At 43.8% G+C, this 20,916-nt stretch overlaps 1 protein-coding gene across 1 annotated transcript in view; it reads left to right on the top strand.

Moving 5' to 3' along the window:
* Positions 1–20,647, top strand: part of LOC118358017 (rho-related BTB domain-containing protein 2-like) — a 56,728-nt gene extending 36,081 nt beyond the window's left edge. The window contains exons 8-10 of the mRNA XM_035735376.2: positions 13,650–13,889; positions 14,248–14,353; positions 14,595–20,647. Of these exons, the coding sequence (XP_035591269.1) occupies positions 13,650–13,889; positions 14,248–14,353; positions 14,595–14,773 (525 nt within the window). The 3' untranslated portion in view covers positions 14,774–20,647. The remainder of the gene's footprint in view (positions 1–13,649; positions 13,890–14,247; positions 14,354–14,594) is intronic.
* Positions 20,648–20,916: the final 269 nt, after the last annotated feature.

Genomic DNA, 20,916 nt, shown 5'->3' with positions numbered 1-20,916 from the left:
GTTTAAATAATGCAATAACAAAGTGTTGGAGAAGAGAGTAAAAGTGCAATATGTGCCATGTAAGAAAGCTAACGTGTATGTTCCTTGCTCAGAACATGAGAGCATATGAAAGTTGGTGGTTCCTTTTAACCATAATATCGTAATATCATCAGCCAATGTGTAGTCAACTAGTGATTATGATTGATTGATTGTTTTTTTATTAGATAAGTTTAATGCTAGCTAGCAACTTGGAGTGCAATGAGAGGCAGGTGGTTAGGGCATTGGACTAGTTAACTGTAAGGTTGCAAAATTGAATCCCGGAGCTGACAAGGTAAAAGTCTGTCGTTCTGCCCCTGAACAGGGCAGTTAACCCACCGTTTCTAGGGCCGTCATTGAAAATAAGAATGTGTTCTTCACTGACTTGCCTTGTTAAATAAAGGTGTAAAAAAAAAAATTGTCCAAACCGATTTCCGATTGTTATGAAAACTTGAAATCGGCCCTAATTAATCGGCCATTCCGATTAATTGGTTGACCTCTAGTATTGACCTCATTCCGTCAGTAGAGGATGCATGGTTATTCATTAAAAGTGCTTTCCTCACCATCTTAAGTAAGGGTGCCCCATTCCAAAAATGTAGAACCAGGCACAGATATAGCTCTTGGTTCACTCCAGATAAGACTGTCCTTGAACAGCACAAAAACATCCTGTGGCGTACTGCATTAGCATCGAATAGCCCCCGCGATATACAACTTATGAGGGAAGTTAGGAACCAATATACATACACAGGCAGTTAGGAAAGCAAAGGCTAGCTTTTTAAAACAGAAATGTACATCCTGTAGCACTAACTCCAAAAAGTTCTGGGACACTGTAAAGTCCATGGAGAATTAGAGCACCTCCTCCCAGCTGCCCACTGCACTGAGGCTAGGAAACACTGTCACCACTGATAAATCAATGATAATTGAGAATTTCAATAAGCATTTTTCTACGGCTGGCCATGCTTTCCACCTGGCTACCCCTACCCCGGTCAACAGCCCTGCGCGCCCCACAGCAACTTGCCCAAGCCTCCCCATTTCTCCTTCACCCAAATCCAGATAGCTGATGTTCTGAAAGAGTTGTGAAATCTGGACCCCTACAAATCAGCTGGGCTAGACAATCTGGACCCTCTTTCTAAAATGATCTGCTGCAATTGTTGCAACCCCTATTACTAGCCTGTTCAACCTCTCTTTCGTATCGTCTGAGATCCCCAAAGATTGGAAAGCTGCCGTGGTCATCCCCCTCTTCAAAGAGGGAGACACTCTAGACCCAAACTGTTACAGATCTATTTCTATCCTACCCTGCCTTTCTAAGGTCTTTTGAAACAAGCAAACAGATCACCAACCATTTTGAATTTCACCGTACCTTCTACGCTATGCAATCTGGTTTCCGAGCTGGTCATAGGTGCACCTCAGCCACTCTCAAGGTCCTAAACGATATAACAGCCATTGATAAGAGACAATACTGTGCAGCCGTATTCATCGACCTGGCCAAAGCTTTCGACTCTGTCAATCACCACATTCTTCAGTTTCTCAAATGACTGCCTCGCCTAGTTCACCAACTACTTCTCTGATAGAGTTCAGTGTGTCAAATCGGAGGGCCTGTTGTCCGGACCTCTGGCAGTCTCTATGGGGGTGCCACAGGGTTCAATTCTCGGGCCGACTCTTTTCACTGTATACATCAATAATGTTGCTCTTGCTGCTGAACCATCTCTACGTAGAAGACACCATTCGCTATACTTCTGGCCCTTCTTTGGACACTGTGTTAACTAACCTCCAGACAAGCTTCAATGCCTTACAACTCTCTTCCGTGGCCTCCAACTGCTCTTAAATGAGAGTAAAACTAAATGCATGCTCTTCAACCGATCTCTGCCCGCACCTACCTGCTCGTCCAGCATTACTACTCTGGACGGTTCTGACTTAGAATTTGTGGACAACTACAAATAGCTAGGTGTCTGGTTAGACTGTAATCTCTCCTTCCAGACTCACATTAAGCATCTCCAATCCAAAATGAAATCTAGAATTGGCTCCTATTTCGCAACAAAGCATCGTGCACTCATGCTGCCAAACACCCACGTAAAACTGACTATCCTACCGATTCTTGACAATGGCGATGTCATTTACAAAATACCCTCAACACTCTACTCAGCTAATTGGATTTAGTCTATCACAGTGCCATCCGTTTTGTCACCAAAGCCCCATATACTACCCACCACTGCGATCTGTATGCTCTCGTTGGCTTGCCCTCGCTTCAAATTCGTTGCCAAACCCACTGGCTCCACTGGCCCCATATCTCAGCTCACTGGTCACCATAGCAGCACACACTCAAACAGGTATATTTCACTGGTTACCCCCAAAGCCAATTTGTCCTTTGGCCTCATTTCCTTCCAGTTCTCTGCTGCCAATTACTGGAATGAATTGCAAAAATCACTGAAGCTGGAGACTCATATCTCCCTCACTAACTTTCAGCATCAGCTGTCAGAGCAGCTCACAGATCATTGCACCTGTAAATAGCTCATCCAACTACCTCATACCCATATTGTTATTTATTTTTTTGCTCCTTTGCACCCCAGTATCTCTACTTGCACATTCATCTCCTGCACGTCTTTCACTCCAGTGTTGAATTGCTAAATTGTAATTACTTCGCCACCATGGCCTATTTATTGTCTTACCTCTCTAATCTTACCTCATTTGCACACACTGTATATAGATTTTTTCCTATTGTATGTTTGTTTATTCCATGTGTAACTCTGTGTTGTTGTTTGTGTCGCACTGCTTTGCTTTATCTTGGCCAGGTCGCAGTTGTAAATGAGAACTTGTTCTCAACTAGCCTACCTGGTTAAATAAAGGTGAATGTCTGGCTATTTTCTGAGCCAGCCTCAATGGAGCAGAGGCAAGACACTTGATGTAGCACTTAACACAGACGCTCAAACGGAGTTCAATTCTTTGTTGTTGCTTTGCTTAGCAGCAAGGCCCTGGAATGACCGTTTTTCAGGCTCCTCTCTATTCAGGAGGAAAATAACTTCGAGAGGTGGTCAGGATTGAAAAGAAGAAAGAAGAAGTTTAACTCGACTAGTGAAAGGAAAACAAAACGAGAGAAAGGTTGAAAAGAGATTTCTGAAAAAGGGCGTGGGAGGCGAGAGCACTTGTCAGAGCGATGGGTGCGCGTGGAGAAGCGTGCGTCTTTGTCAGAGTGATGGGTGCTTGGAGAAGCCTGTGTCTTTGTCAGAGTGTGGGTGCGCGTGGAGAAGTGTGCGTCTTTGTCAGAGTGATGGGTGCGTGTGGAGAAGCGTGCGTCTTTGTCAGAGTGATGGTGCGTGTGGAGAAGCCTGTGTCTTTGTCAGAGTGATGGGTGCGCGTGGAGAAGCCTGTGTCTTTGTCAGAGTGATGGGTGCTTGGAGAAGCCTGTGTCTTTGTCAGAGTGTGGGTGCGCGTGGAGAAGCGTGCGTCTTTGTCAGAGTGATGGGTGCGTGTGGAGAAGCGTGTGTCTTTGTCAGAGTGATGGGTGCGCGTGGAGAAGCGTGCGTCTTTGTCAGAGTGATGGGTGCGTGTGGAGAAGCGTGCGTCTTTGTCAGAGTGATGGGTGCGTGTGGAGAAGCAGGCGTCTTTGTCAGTGATGGGTGCGTGTGGAGAAGCGTGTGCCTTTTGTCAGAGCAATGGGTGCGTGTGGAGAAGCAGTGCGTCTTTGTCAGAGCGATGGGTGCGTGTGGAGAAGCAGGCGTCTTTGTCAGTGATGGGTGCGTCAGTGGAGGAAGCGTATGTCTTTGTCAGAGTGATGGATGGGTGCGCGTGTAGAAGCAGGCGTCTTTGTCAGTGATGGGTGCGCGTGGAGAAGCGTGTGTCTTTGTCAGAGCGATGGGTGCGTGGAGAAGCGTGCGTCTTTGTCAGAGCGATGGGTGCGTGGAGAAGCGTGTGTCTTTGTCAGAGTGATGGGTGCGTGGAGAAGCGTGTGTCTTTGTCAGAGCGATGGGTGCGTGGAGAAGTGTGCGTCTTTGTCAGAGCGATGGGTGCGTGGAGAAGCGTGCGTCTTTGTCAGAGTGATGGTGCGTGTGGAGAAGCATGTGTCTTTGTCAGAGTGATGGGTGCGTGTGGAGAAGCGTGCGTCTTTGTCAGAGCGATGGGTGCGTGGAGAAGCGTGTGTCTTTGTCAGAGCGATGGGTGCGTGGAGAAGCGTGTGTCTTTGTCAGAGCGATGGGTGCGTGGAGAAGCGTGTGTCTTTGTCAGAGCGATGGGTGCGTGGAGAAGCGTGTGTCTTTGTCAGAGCGATGGGTGCGTGGAGAAGCGTGCGTCTTTGTCAGAGCGATGGGTGCGTGGAGAAGCGTGAGTCTTTGTCAGAGTGATGGGTGCGCGTGGAGAAGCGTGCGTCTTTGGAATCTCTGACCAAACCGTGTAGTGTACCTTGACTCATCTTGGGCCTCTGTTTCAAAGTGTGTCGAGTTTCACTTCTTCTTTCTTCTTTTCAGCCGTGACCACCTCGGAGTTATTTTCCTCCTGAATAGAGCGTAGCCTGAAAAAACGGTCGTTCCACGGCCTTGCTGCAAAGCAAAGCAACAACAAAAAAATTATCCTCCGTTTGAGCGAGACTGGATTTCTATCTGTCTGCCATCAGCCAGCACAGTGCCTTCTTTAACACCTTTCCCTTTGACTCGCCACACTCCACTCTCACTTCCTTCACACATATTTTTAGACTCACTCTTCGTGTTCATGCGGTGCTGTGAAAACACTGCTATTCTGGTCCTGCCAACAATAAACTCAATAAGCCCCTCCCTGATTGGATAGTTTGGTTTGAATGCCCTTCTGATGATGAGTAAGGAGTGCATCAAAGTTCATCTGAGCAGCACTCACAAAGAATCATACAAACAATTTCAGGATAAAGACATGGTAAGACAGCCTGTCAGGATGTCAGGACAACCAACGTTAGCAGTTTGCATGAAAAGAGCAGAAACATGACAACCTAATTCAAATGAGTTTAAAAAAGAGAAGAAGCACTGGTTAATTTATTCCTCCAGTCTGGCAAGTCCACAAGATGCCACTGCTAGACTAAACGAGTTGATTGTTTTGCAAATGGATACAGCAACTCAGGAAGTTAATGAGATTCTTGAAAGAGCCATGAAAAATAACCCTGTGTGTAGACCGATGGATCAAGAAAGGACTGACTGTTTCGCTTATGGGCATATCAGCCTGCTTCTATCACCCCTTCTCCAACAAGGCACAGCATGCGTTGCTCAACTTCCAGAGCTAGCCATAGCTTTGAATGGCGTGGCAGAAATGTCTGAGTCTGAGTTGGACAATGACGATTATCCTTTTAAATCCAAGTCACTTTAAGATTGATTTATAATTTAAACCTATCTGGAAAATAGGGGTAGGTTGTAGAGAGTCGAAGGGCCATAAATGGAATAAGAAACCTTAGTTGCTGGCTTAAGGCTGGTAGCATCCACTACAGAATGTCCAGTCAGAATAAGGATGAGTCATCCATTAAAGAACCATTATCTGTAATAAACCTTTTCTAACGACATCTTGACTTGTTCTTGCTGGACAGACCTGTGGCAGTGGAACCATATACACTGGTACCTACTGCTCATTGTTCATGGTCCTCCCGGATCAGCTCTTAGTATATTTTACTAACCAAACTTATGACTTGGCCCAGTGGCAAGAAGTGACATCCCAAAAAAACACAAACTATAGGCCTACGACACATAAATGACTCCTAGCCTCCCACAAGCAAGGCTACTTTCTGTCCATAACACTAAAAATATCCAAACGAAATAGAAATGATTTTATTAAACTCAAACAAATAAAAATGAGTGAATCAAGTTTGAAAACTAACTGAAACTCAACAGAATTTAAAATTAAAATCTAAAAAACAAACAGAAATGAAAGCTAATAGAAAAATCACAAAACTATAATAACCGCTGTGGTTTTCCATGTGAGTGTGTGTGCCCCAGTGGCTTATCTCTGACTAGTTGAGTGTGAAAGCCTGTCACATTCCTCTCACACAAGACTAACGGTGACAGGAGACACGATGGAAGGGGTGAAGGGAGGGAGGGAGGGACAGTGTACATTTGCAACAGAAGTATAATGGTAGGAGGTGTTACTGCCACCACTCTCCAGCTCCTCTCTCTCCTCTCTTTCTCTTTCAAAATCTTTCTCATGGTGGTTTCTGACGACGTGCCGTTTGACATTTTGACAAACGGCTTACTGGCTTACTTCAACTTTTTTCCCCCCTCGGCTACCTTTTCTCTGTCGTGTTCTCTAAAGTTACTCGTCTCCATTACCTTTTTTTCTATCCACTAATCACTTCCGAAACCAACGAGGGTAAGTTGGGAAAGGATGCTGAATGACAGGAAAATCCCTAAATTGCCCTGGGTCCCCATAACGTTCCCTATGTCTCCCTGTCTCTGATGACCTAGCGCTGTGTCCATACATTCCCCCGCTCCTCTGTCTGGGTAAGAGAACTTTGAACAGGAGCGTCCACCTGTGTCTCTACCTTGATCTTTCCTCCATAATAAAGGGTCACTGCCATGCTGACATTCTCCTAATTGGCACAGAGACAGGCAGGTGAGGGGCACCCCTGGGACTGAGGAAGGACCCCTGTGGTTCCCATAGCTCTACCCACCTCTAACCCTCTCCTGGCTAGACCACATGGCATTGCTCAATAGTGGTGTTGAGACTGCTCTGAGACTTTTTTTAAATGTCATGTTCTTTTAATACAACCGTTTGACCAACATATTGGGCTGAAAGGATGACATGTAAAACAAAAAATGTAATTGTACCTTGATCAGAACTTACATGACGCTAAGCACAGTTATAATGTATTATAAACATTTATTTTTGCTGCTCTAATTACGTTGATAACCAGTTTTTAATAGTAATAAGGCACTTCGAGGGGTTGTTGGTATCAGAGGTTGTAAGTACTTTAAAGTAAACTCATGAGTGGCGCAGCGGTCTAAGGCACTGTATCTCCGTGCATGAGGCGTCACTGTTTCCCTGGTTCGAATCCAGGCAGCATCACATCCAGCTGTGATTGGGAGTCCCTTAGGGCGGCGCACATTTGGCCCAGCGTCTTCCAGGTTTGGCCGGGGTAGGCCGTCATTGTAAATGAGAATTTGTTCTTAACTGACTTGCCTAGTTAAATAAAATAAAACATTAAAAATACTCATGTAGTTTTTTCTTTTTATATCTGTACTTTTACTGTTTATATTTTTGACAACTTTTACTTTTACTCCACTACATTCCTAAAGAAAATAATGTACTTTTTACTCCATACATTTTCCCTGACGTTTTTAGAAATGTATACTCTGTGTGCGCATGTGTGTGAGGGCGGGTGGGAGAAGATGAAGAGAAGGGGGTTACCATGGTCCGATGGTGCAATCTGCAGTCTCAGCGGTTTTGTTTCTATCCCTCCCAAAATCGCCCCCTGTAAAACTTCTTGGCCGTCACTGTGGCTGTGGGAATAAGTGTGCCTTTGTTTGCTCTCCTCTCAGGAGAGAAACACACTTGGTTCCTCTCCAGGTTCTGAACCAGTTTCAAGATGGAGGGGGGGGGATCTGGTATTTTCTTTTTCTTAACAGAACTTCTCCGTCAATTTTCTTCAGTGGGGCAGTGATCATTTTGGCAGCTATTTAAAATTTTAGTTTTAGTCTTAAAATACCGTTTTAGTCTTAGTCACATTTGAGTCATTTCATCCTTTGTTAGTTTTAGTCATTGTCAGTCGACTAAAACTCTAGGCAATGTTTGGCTAGTTTTAGTCTCAACCATTTTAGTCACATAATAGTCTGTATTTTTTTCTATTAAATAATGAATATTTAGGCAGATGGCCTTGTCCAATTAGGCCTACTTTCCCCTCGTATAGATTGGCTGGCAACATTGATATTGTAACTAATGCCATAATTAACCATATAGGCTTAAAGCCTTGGCTACAGGTTGTACAATTAACAGCTCTGATTTTCTCCCCGTCATAACCAACAAGGGGGTAAATAAGTTGGTTTCCTTAAAGGGTAGAATTTGAGATTTACAAAAATCCCCCAAACTACTGTCCTCCTAATATTCAACAAATAGCATTCATTTCCCCAGTAGAATAAGGCAACCGCAACTTGCATTCGAGGACCGCGGCACGAGAGCAGGAAACACAGATTAATGAAAAGAAACGCACATGGAAAAGTAGAACTTCAGATGTGATAAAAGCAAAAATAGCCTACATGAAAGTGAGAGGTTTAACATTGCTTCTATACTGAACAAAAATATAAACGCAACATGCATCAATTTCAATGACGGATGGATTATCTTGGCAAACCAGAAATGCTCACTAACAGGGATGTAAGTCAATTTGTCCACAACATTTGAGAGAAATAGACTTTTTGTGTGTAATGTAAAATTACTGGGGTCTTTTTATTTCAGCTCATGAAAACATGGGACCAACACTTTACATGTTGCGTTTTATATTTTTAAGTATAGTTGAGGTTAGTTCCAAGTCAAAGGACCTGGCTTCGCATCAGTTCAAAAGATTGACGAGTGACTTAAGTGACCACCTGGGGGCTGTGTAGGAGGGCTGGGCAGATCAGCTCAATCTGACCGTGCAACTGAAAGATGTCAATTCTGCCAATGAGATGATATGCTGCATGCACGTTTAGGATTGGACATAACTGTTGAAAAGCAGCTTCATGTCAAATTATCGGTCCATTGATCTCACATGGAATTCTCGTCTCGTTAGATGTTCGTCAACTAAAATGAGAAGGGATTTGTAATCGGGGTTTTTTTGCTGGGCATTTCGACTGATTATCGCCATAGTTTTAGTCAGGACAAATAGGTTGTTGAAGAGTATTTTTTCACCATGGTTATTGTTGACAAAATTAACACTGATCCAGTGTTCCTGAGAGGTTAACTGTTTTCCTGAACCGAACTCTTCAAAGAACCACACAGCCACATGTCTATTGTACCTCAAGCCCAGCCCATTCTGCCTGTATGGGTAGGTCTGGTCAGCCTGTGTGCTGCTGCTCCAACAACAGACAATCTTATTGAAGCAGGACACAGTGAGAAGCAAACAGTGAGTGAATATTACCTTATTTTCTGTAGCTGTACTTTTGTACTTGTTTTATCTGTAATATGGGGACGCATTAGCTTTTCTTTTTGTTTTGGATGTGCTTACGTACACGGTCCAGTCAGAGGTGTTTTCTCCTCGGTCCATCCCACAGCTCTGCTTCAAGCTCGGTCCCACAATGACATCCAAGCCTTCTGTGACACGTGCAGCGACTGGCCGAGTGGGGTTATTCTGGGGTGCTTTGAGGCTGTTTACCCTTAGCCACAGTGCTAGCTAGCGTCAACACCTCCCTGGCGGGCCCGGAGCTTTCATCTCTGGCAGGATCAAAAGGTTTGACTCGCCTGGAGACGGACTGCCCTTCACCTTGCACAACCCCATTCCCCCACGCTACTTCCTGTGACATCACTCTGACATCACTTTACTTACGTGATCCACCCACCCATGCCCTTACATTGAAGGTTGGTGTTAGAGTTTAATATTTTCCCGGTATTTTACAAATGTTCCATCCGGAGAACAAATCACTTTTCTCCCAGGGAACCAGGTATTTCCCGCCAAAACAGGAAGTGTCATTCAAAAGCATTAAAGCATGTAAATATGTCTGGATTTGATTAGAGCATTAAAAAATCTAACCTGATGCTACCTGAGCCTGATGAGACATATATTAAATACATTTTATGAGCCCTACATTAATGACCTTTAATGAGCCCAAGCCCAAAAAATACCAAATGCAGTACAGAGCCCACACATAATTCCCCATAACCAAAAACAGGTTTATAGACATTTTTGCAAATGTATTAAAATGTTTAAACATATCTTATTTACATAAGTAATCAGACCCTTTGCTATGAGACTTAAAATTGAGTTCAGGTGCATCCTGTTTCCAGTGATCATCCTTGAGATGTTTCTACGACTTGATTGGAGTCCACCTGTGGTCAATTAAATTGACTGGACATGATTAGGAAAGGCACACACCTGTCTATATAAGGACCCACAGTTGACAGTGCATGTCAGAGCAAAAACCAAGTCATGACGTTGAAGGAGTTGTCCATAGATTGTGTCGAGGCAGAGATCTGGAGAAAGGTATCAAAACATTTCTGCAGCATTGAAGGTTCCCAAGAACACCGTGGCCTCCCTCATTCTTATGGAAGAAGTTTAGAACCACCATGAGCAATCGGGGGAGAAGGGCCTTGGTCAGAGAGGTGGCCAATAACCCGATGGTCACTCTGACAGAGCCACAGATTTCTCTGCGGAGAAGGGAGAACCTTCCAGAAGGACAACCATCTCTGCAGCACTCCACCAATCAGGCCTTTATGGTAGAGTGGCCGGACAGAATCCACTCTTCAGTAAAAGGCACATGACAGCCTGCTTGGAGTTTGTCAAAAGGCACCTAAAGACTCAGATCATAAGAAACAAGATTCTCTGGTCTGGTGAAAGCAAGATTGAATTCTTTGGCCTAAATGTGTGACGTCTGGAGAAAATCTGGCACCATCCCTGTGATGGACATCTGTAATTATCATTTTTCAGTTTATTACATCTGCAAAAAAATAATCTTTCTGTTTTGTCATTATGGGGTAATATGTGTAGATTGAGGTGGGAAAAAATGTAATCCTTCTAGAATAAGGCTGTAACAGTAACAACATGTGGAAAAAGTGAAGGGGACTGAATACTTTCCGAATGCACTGTAGATGATGTAGGCTACTGCATATTACGTACTACAGAAAAACATAAAATCCCATAGATGTGGCTATCTCTCCTGGGTAAATACATAACTTTCTCCAGTAGGCTAATATTTTTGAGTGTGAACTGTATTATACTGTATTGTATGGACTGGAATTTCGCACATTGTTCAAACCATGATAAGGCAGAAAACATGTGATTCTGGTTCAGCACATGCAGCCTACAAAGTCAAGTATAGGCTATTGAATTTGATTTTAATTTTGAAATATAATTTGTATAATTAGCAGGTTGACGCATATATACCTTTTTATAATGTTTCCCCTAATGCTATTAGCCTACCTCCTCTTTCACTTCTCTTCGCGAAGATTGAATGGTTATGGGTCTGAATAAATAACTGCTATAGCCCACTGCCATCGTGCGTTCGTTCTTCTTTCGGACTATCCATGAGTTCTATTGGGCTACTCTATTTAACATTCAGCAAAAAAAAGAGTGTGCGTCCCTTGGAATAGTCTTGGTATAAGAAATGCAAAACCAAAAATGACGTCCCACAAGCTATTCTAGTCTAGCTTTTCCTGCAGGGGACTCCAAGAGCTAAGGAGCATTTTTTTATAAGGAGAGGTCAGCAGAGCACAGGTGCTTGTGTATTGTGCAAGAGACAGAGGTTATACGTTATAGGCTTATTAATCATAACCAATCATGAATTAGCTAAATATAAGGCCAATACTGCATTGAATGTATTACCTGAAATAGGTAGGCTAGGACATCTATATACAGTATAGGACTATATATCAGTCTATACTGAACAAAAATATAAATGCAACATGCAACAATCTCAACGATTTTTCTGAGTTGCAGTTCATATAAGGAAATATGTCAATTGATATACATTTAATAGGCCCTAATCTATGGATTTCACATGAGCCAATCGGAAGGAGTTTTCCCTTACAAAAGGGCTTTATTCCAGATGGAAATACTCTTCAGTTTCATCAACTGTCCGGGTGGCTGGTCTCAGATGATCCCGCAGGTAAAGAAGCTAGATGTGGAGGTCCTGGGCTGGTGTGATTACATGTGGTCTGCGGTTGTGAAGCCGATTGGACATACTGCCAAATTCTATTTTAAAAAAACATTATGGTAGAGAAATGAACATTAAATTCTCTGGCAACAGTTCTGGTGGACATTCCTTCAGTGAGCAGGAATGTCCACCAGAACTTGAGGCATCTGTGGTATTGTTGTGTGACAAAACTACACATTTTAAAGTGACCTTTTATTGTCCCCAGCACAAGGTGCACCTTTGTAATGATCATGCTGTTTAATCAGCTTCTTGATATGTCACACCTGTCAACTGGATGGAATATCTTGGCGAAGGAGAAATGCACAATAACAGGGATGTAAACAAATTTGTACTCAAACTTAGTCTCGGGCTTAACAACACCCGTGCCAATATATCCGACAAACACCGGCTTCTCTGGCATTATCACTTAAATAACTACTCAACTCAAGAATAAACTGCGCTTTTTCAGGATCATGTCTTTCAAAGATAATTTGCAAAAATCCAAATAACTTCACAGATCTTCATTGTAAAGGGTTTAAACACTGTTTCCAATGCTTGTTCAATGAACCATAAACAATTAATGAACATGCACCAGTGGAACGCTCGTTAAGACACTAACAGCTTACAGACAGTAGGCAATTAAGGTCACAGTTATGAAATCTTAGGACACGAAAGAGGCCTTTCTACTGACACTGAAAAACACCAAATGAAAGATGCCCAGGGTCCCTGCTCATCTGCATGAACATGCCTTAGGCATGCTGCAAGGAGGCATGAGGACTGCAGATGTGGCCAGGGCAACACATTTCAATGTCCGTACTGTGAGATGCCTAAGATAGCGCTACAGGGAGACAGGAAGGACAGCTGATCGTCCTCGCGGTGGCAGACCACGTGTAACACCACCTGCATAGGATCGGTGCATCCGAACAGCACACCTGTGGGACAGCTACAGGATGGCAACAACAACTGCCCGAGTTACACCAGGAACATACAATCCCTCCATCAGTGCTCAGACTGTCCACAGTAGACGGAGAGAGGCTGGACTGAGGGCTTGGCTTGTAGGCCTGGTGTAAGGCAGGTCTTCACCAGACATCACCGGCAACAACGTTGCCTTTGGGCACAAACCCACCGTCGCTGGACCAGACAGAACTGGCAAAAAGTGCTCTTCACTGACGAGTCGCGGTTTTATCTCACCAGGGGTGATTTGGAGGTGGAGGGTCCTTCATGGTCTAGGGCGGTGTGTCACAGCATCACCGGATCCTCCTCCCTCATGTGGTACCCTTCCTGCAGACTCATCCTGACATGACCCTCCAGCATGACAATGCCACCAGCCATACTGCTGGTCAGGAATGTCAGTGTTCTGCCATGGCCAGCGAAGAGCCCCGATCTCAATCCCATTAAGCACGTCTGGGACCATTTGGATCAGAGGGTGAGGACTAGGGCCATTCACCCTCAGAAAAGTCAGCGAACTTGCAGGTGCCTTGGAGGAAGAGTGGGGTAACATCTCACAGCAAAAACTAGCAAATCTGGTGCAGTCCATGAGGAGGAGATGCACTACAGTACTTAATGCAGCTGATGGCCACACTGGATACTGACTGTTACTTTTGATTTTGACCCCCCTTTGTTCAGGGGCACATTATTACATTTCTGTTAGTCACATGTCTGTGGAACTTGTTCAGTTTATGTCTCCATTGTTGAATCTTGTTAAGTTCATACAAATATTTACATGTTAAGTTTGTTAAAAATATACGCGGTGAGAGCACGTTTCTTTTTTTGCTAAGTGTAGAAGACAATAGTATTATTATTTTCTAATTCACAAAATTTGAATCTCTCTATCCAACTTTCTCTCCCCTCCCTCCCCCTCTCCCCCTCCTCCAGGTGTCCATCCCTGACACCAGTAGCTCCTGTATGCGTGCAGTGTTGGAGTTCATGTACTGTGGGCTGCTTTCGCCCTGTCCTGATCTGGAGCCTATTGAGCTTATCGTCCTATCCAACCGGCTGTGTCTGCCACGCCTTGTTGCCCTCACAGAGCAGTATGCTGTGAATGAGCTGCTCCAGTGGGCGATGAAGGGAGTGGACATCGACGGACAGGTGCTGGCTTACCTGGAGTTGGCTCAGGTGAGTCTTTACACGTACCGTATACTCTGAATGACAGTTGTACTGATGACACTGTTACTGTAATACACATAATACACATACTACATTCTGTTGTTAGGAAAATACTATTTCACTGGAGAGAACATTCTAATTGATATCCAAGAAGGATCGGACCACCCTATAGCTCAGGCCTATATCAGATACCCAACTATAGAAAACTTTGTTCTACAATGGCAGGTGACATTCCTCTTTAAAAGTCATTTGTCCACTTCCCATTCAAGTTCATCTTTCTTATTTGTAAAGTAAGAAAGTTTGAGGTCTTTTTTTTCCATTGGACCTTTTTGATGGACTTGATCACCTATTCATTCATCCCTTGCAGTTCCACAATGCCAAGCAGCTGTCTGCCTGGTGTCTCCATCACATCTGCACCAACTACAACAGCGTCTGTCGCAAGTTCCCTAAAGACATGAAGGTCATGTCTCCAGGTACAGACCGCATTCCCTTTCTCTTCTCTACGTCTGTGTGTGTCTCCTCATCCGCTCTGTTCTACATTTTTTTTCATCTCTTTTGTACCTCCAGTCCCACCTCCGATCCCCAACTTCGCTCCCCATCTCTCACTTGTTTCTAACGTTACTTTTTGGTCCCTTGTATTCACGCTTTCTTTCTCTTTCTATGTCTGTTTATGCATCTCTTATGTTCTCTCCCCCCCTCTCTCTCTGTTTGTAGAGAACCAGAGGCACTTTGAGAAGCAGCGATGGCCTCCGGTGTGGTTCCTGAAGGAGGAGGACCGCTACCTGCGCTCTCAGAAGGAGCGCGAGCGCGAGGAGGAGATCCTACGCAAGCTGCGCACCAAGAGAGGCTGGTGCTTCTCGAGACACCCGTCCTCCTCTCCCCATGTCTCCTGAGGCTGTCACCCCTCCATGACCCCTCCTGCTTCTGACCTCTCACCCCAGACTGAGGGAGCCAGCTATGAGTCTACCACCTCTCCATGACGGGAGAGCCAAGTCTCCCTTCTGTACGATTGTGTATGGAGGGGGGTTGTGGCTCAGTGACCAGTCCAGTTCTCTGTGCCCAAGATGGTGTCACCTAGCTGGGCCTCAGTGACCAGTCCAGTCCTGCCTCCTCCCCCTGAGATCCACCCACCAGCCTGGGGGTGACGAGACTGGGAACAAAAAGGGCTCTCTCTCTCTGCCCCTCAGTCACACAGAAGCTAAAGACCATTCCACAGACCACTGCTAAGACTCCCCTATGGGGAGGTTACCTCTGCCTTCATGTCTATTAGACTGTTAGCACACTGGACAAGACCAGAAGCCAGGGGGTGCCAGCTCTGCTTCAACACACATGGAAGGATGCTTTGTTTGGTTTTATTTCGCTTAGGGATTTGAAATTAGAGTAGAGCCCATCCCAGAGTTGGGTGTTTTGCCTCGAGTCTCTGACCACCACCTATGCCTGTCTGACTTCTCTTCCACAGACTTTGTCATCCACTTTGGACAGGTTTGACACCATTTTGTTTTCTCCCGGGTTTCATCCCAGTGAAGCTCCGTGTTGGAGGTTCTGTTCTAGAATCAGCTGTGCAAGGGAGAGGCAGTAGAGGTGGTTAGTCTGGGTTGAGGTACCTGCTCAAGCAAAGGTGGTGGTTTGTGATTCAAGCACCCATCGTGATCCCCCACATAACACCAAGAGGAGAGGCCAACAGTGCTGAACAAATCCCCCTCAATGACATTCAAAGTGAACACTTGATAGCATTTCTGGATCAGAGGGCTATTTTATACCACTGCCATGGGAGGGAGTAAGAAGCCAAACTTCTTGCTCTGTCTTAATTGACCACTAGGGTGCCCCTCAGCCAGCCTGCCTTAACTCCCCCGTACCACAGGGGGCAGCACTGCTCAGGGTTCCATCATCAACCCTCACCGGGAGCAAACAGGAGTTTTCTCCCCTGCCTGCATATATCCTTAATTCTAGTGTCTTTTAACTTTATTTTATTACAGCTGTATTTGAAAGTCAACTGTAGTCTTTTGTCCTCACTGAGTGTATTATACCAAAAAAATGAGGCTGATGTGTTCCCTCCCTCCTGTCTCCTTGCCTTCCTCTGCTTGCCTCCTCCATAACATGGCAAATGTGGGGAGGAAGGGAATAACGAATAGAGGAAGATAAACTTTTTGACCCACCCCCCCTCTCAGTATGTTTTTATAAAGCTGCAATGTCAGGTAAAACCCAGGTGCCACTGCAGGACTTCCACTCCTTTAGCTGGAATTGAAAATGGCGCTCAGGATGTCCACTAAAAAGACAGTATGTTTATGACACACACACACTTAAACATACATACATACACACTCACATTTACACTTGTACCTGTCTTTTCGGTCCACTATTTTGGGGGGTTAATGTCTGCTCAGCCCTTCATCAGTGTTAATAAACCTTTAAATCTACCCATATAGTGTTACATTCAGATGTGCTGCACTAAGGTTATTTTTTTTTGTATTAAAAGGTGTCTAATAGACATTAACGTTAGTGAATATATTCATAGTGTTATGAATTTCAATGTTGGTCTTTTCAGTATGAGCAGAGCTACGCTTTGCAGTTGAATCTTTCCATTTATTTAACGACATTCTGTCGTTTTCAATGCCGCGCTAGACCAAATATTTCACTTGCTTTTTTTGATTTCTTGCGCTGCAGAGTGCAGTTCTGTTTTGGTTGTGAGGGAGTGTGCTGCTTCAATCATTTTGTTAACAAAGGGAATGTGTAGTGTCTTTTAGTTCAGTGCTATGGAGATGGATTTTGGGCTGCTGAGAACATCTTAATAACCCACGGCACCGTCAAGATCTTAATGAATCCAAGACATTGTATTACAACAGGCAAGTTGGAAGACGAAGAAAACAATAACTAACAAAGCATTATTACTGTATTTTAATTGCCTTCTTTTTGCACAAAAGTGGTAGTTATGTGGGAAAAAAAGAAGACTTTGTAACATGTTTCTCTTTACCACCTTCGTTCTATTTGTGGGTTTGAGATTTCCACCCCCGCCTTTACCCAGGTGACTGTGGGAGATAGATGGATGGCGTGAAACTTGTTTTTTTTTTTAGCTTTTCTTCACGGGATGCGTGTTCTAGTCATCAACAGCTACTGAAATAGCTATGTGATAGGATCTCATGAGACCCAAGTGAGAATTGGCCTGATTTTTTACCCCCCCAAAAAACTGCAAACCTGCATATTTGGAATTGGAACACTGAAATAGTCCTTGCGCCCCTATTTCGGACTAGGATATTGGAACATTAATCTGGGGTTGACATAGGAACATAGAGCTATTTGACTTCCATGTCCCCTTTCAGTGCCCCAAGGATGAGCTATTAAAGTTGTCTTACTAATGGTAGACATGCCCTACAAAGCCTTCCCTCATGGAAGTGCACATCCACTATTGGGAATCGGAGTATACTCAAAATGTACAGTGTAAGGTAGTGGTATACAGTTGCAGACAGGTTCTACAAAGGATAATAGTAGAGCTGATTGATTCAGTCTCTGGTTAATGCTTACACACCCAGTCTCACCCACTCAACCGGCCCAGAGAGGCAGGCCTCTCCCTCACCTTCCTCCCACGTCTGAGTCTCCCTCTGGAGCTGCAGACCCCAGCGCTACTCCCGGAGAGTTTCTGGGTCTTCGGGTGGTCAGTGGAAACACAGGCCTTAAATTAGTAATCGAAGGGGCTATTAGTATTGTAAGTACCTTCTGTAATGCCCCAGAGACCAAGGTTTAGACACCTGTGATCGAGGGGATGCGAACGCTTACTATGAGAATACTGGTTGCCTTGTGTGAATGCTGTTCAACACTTGTGGGATGTGGTTATTATTTTTGCATCGTGGCCTAATTTTGGTTTTGTAAATGCAGTTTTTCAGTATCTGGTTGCACTTTCCTTCCTTGTGTGGTCTTTTTAGCTCTGACTTTTTTGTGCTTGGCACGGACAATTCTTTAACCGGGTTGTTTTAAACATGTGATGTTTTGTAGCATGGGATCTTCCTTTCTCCCTTCAACTGTCCATGTGGCTTTCTCTTAGGGCTTTGACTGAGTGTGTATCTATCTCGTCATGCTCACATACAAAGGCAACCCGGGCTCAGCTGTAGTATCCTAGTATTAGTGACTGAAATGAAAGCCTCTGTCCATTATGTGTGAAGCCTCTCAAGTCAGTGATACTATTGTAATTGTATATAATATTATCCTCATACGTTCTGTTGGCTTGAGTACAGCCTAAATGTAACGTCATTGGGGATCTCATCATGACATTGAGGGTACACAGGAATGTCAGTAACTAATGACAATGGTTATTGACGTTGGCAAGATGTGTTGCTTCTTGTACAGTGTTAAAGCAGTATTTTACCAGGTGTGGGACCATGGTTTCCCCAGTGTGCTGGTACAGTTGTGGTAGGTTGTGCTCACGTTCTAACGCTATATGAATTCATACACCTTGGGAATGTCCTATTTATAAATCGGGCAGCCTTGGGAGCTACAGTGAGAGGAATGTTTTGATTGGGCTGAAATGCATGTATACACAGGGAAACAAATTACGAAGTGGATCTTTGGCTTTGAACAGCCGTCAATAGTTGACCCACATTGCCCCCTATTGGCCCATTTCTGTACCTGTGATTTGAAACGTCACATTAAGTCCATACTCTTTTGATGTCACTTTCACATCACCTTAATTTGCATCAGCTCAAGAGTGTAGTATTGTCCAAAGAAAACATGAGTATTGCTGAGAATTTGAAGAATATTTTTGACCATGCCGCTTATTGACAGAGAACCCCTTGTTGTTGTTTGCCCCTGGTCTGGCGTCTCCTGTGCCTTTTGATATGACCTCACGCCCTCTTGTCGAGCCTCTAGCGGTCAAACAGGGAAATGGTTCCGATCCTTTTTTCCACCATTCATTTTTCTGTTAGGGAATTTTAGAAACACTTCAAATAAATTGTATCACTATATTTAGCTCTATTTTCATTCAGATTTGAACATTCTAATTAGCATCAAAGTAGACATCATGAAAGACTACAAATCCCTGCAAGCTCATGCACGTCATCTGTAACTGACACCTTTGCTAACTGGTTTTGTGTCAATTTAAAACATGCACAAGACCGTTTACATAATTGTCAATTTATATAAATGTTGACGCTTTTCATAACTACATTTAGCTAACATTAGATAGTTAATCCAGATATTCTTTGCCTCGATTCGGCAGTCTCGCCCAGATCATCAAAGCATTTGTCGTTCTTTATGATAGCCACATTAGCCTCTAATTAGCATTTCATTTTTTAAATACAGGCAAATATTTTGATAAAAGTCACCTTGTCCTAGAGAGATTTACACGAAACACAGCCCTTATTTGAGGTGTTTCTAAAATCTCCTCTGGTACAAATGAATGGTGGAAAACCGATTATGACTCGTACCATGGTACTCTATAGGCTTACTGTACATATGAGGAGGGGCCTCTAAACCAATGCCTTCTGGGTTCAGGTTAGCACCCACCATGCAGGCTAAAAACACATGTGCACACACATTGGACCAGGCGGGTTTCCTCCTTGTCTCTTAGTGCCTGTGGATTGACCAATGGTTCCGCCATCCTATGCTGTGTACCAAAGGGGCTATGTTGTTGAGGCCTACAGTAGTCTACAGTAGCTGTGGGGTACACAGTGCATAAGGCCCCTGACTTGGAGCTTTACAAATATGTCACCCAAACCTTGTCGTCACATCGTCCAAACCAAGCTAGGCTGTAGATACTAAATTGTTGAGAAGACATTGAGAACCAACAGATTTCAGATTCATGAACAAACTGATCTTTTTGCACTTGGCAGTCTGTCAAGGCATGCCCTTTCTGTCTATTATGTAGCCTTAAGTTTACACCATGTGTGTACTAATGGATTATTAAACCCAGTTTTACCAGCTTGCCTCGGCAGTCACAAATGGCTTCAACCCAACTCTGGCTCCTCTCTCTCTCTCTCTCTCTTTCTCTCTATATATATATATATATATACAACCGTCCCACGGTGTAGGGGTGGGGAGTACCACCAATAAAGAAGGGAGACAGTACCACAAAATGTGAAGTTGAGCACTACAGTGTCTACCATTTTTTTTTTTTTTTTTTTTTTACACAAAATGGCACAACTGCTCCTCGGCTGCAACGATACTCTCCAGTTAATTTTGTAAACCTGATCTCCACTTGTTTGACCCAAAACTGTGTTACGCCGCGTTCACTCGCTAGTCAGGAACTCGGAAACTCTGAAATTTCCGACTTGCTAACTTGTTGAACAGGGCACGTGTATAACCACCAGCAGTTCGCAAGTCACACATTTTTTTGAGTTTTAATAGTTCCAATTAGCACATGAATGCGTCATTAGCCCAGGATGGAGAGAGCTGGGAGGGACAGAAGCCTTGGTCGGTTGTAGGTGTATCTCTGCTCTGTGACATTTTCAGTGTGACTTACACATAGTATTAATATGCACTTCTGTTTCCCTCTTCTCATTTCAAATGAATATTGGTATTAACTGCTTGTGTTAATATGTTTCTGAAACTGAAAAAGCACACAGACACACACAACACCACGTACACACAATATTAAGGGCTTTTTTTTAAAGATAACAATCAGAATGTTTTGCTGCTTTTGCAAAAATGTTTTGAATAATCCTTTGTAATATTTTTTAACCACTGATTTGTAAAAAAAAAGGAAACCAAATATAATTTTTTTGTCGTTTCAGTATTTTAATGTTTCACCTGGCTTTTAATTAAACCCTAAGTAAATATTATCTATTTGTCCTTTTGTCTTTTGAGCCTATTGTTCTATATCAATTCTCCATGATGCTTCTTGTGCACAGATATGTTTTAGAAACTGTGTGTGTGTGTGTGACAAGTGGGAACATTTCACCGGTACCCACAAGGAAACAGGCTATTTTAGGCTTAGGAGTTAGGGTTAGAATTAGGTTTAGGAGCTAGGATTAGGATTATGGTTAGGGATTAGGGAAAATAGGATTTTGAATGTGAATCAGTTGTTTGGTCCTCACTAGGATAGTAAAAT

The sequence above is a fragment of the Oncorhynchus keta genome, chromosome 25, assembly GCF_023373465.1.
Source record: "Oncorhynchus keta strain PuntledgeMale-10-30-2019 chromosome 25, Oket_V2, whole genome shotgun sequence".
Classification (NCBI taxonomy): Eukaryota; Metazoa; Chordata; class Actinopteri; order Salmoniformes; family Salmonidae; genus Oncorhynchus; species Oncorhynchus keta.
This window is presented reverse-complemented; position numbering and strand designations above follow the sequence as displayed.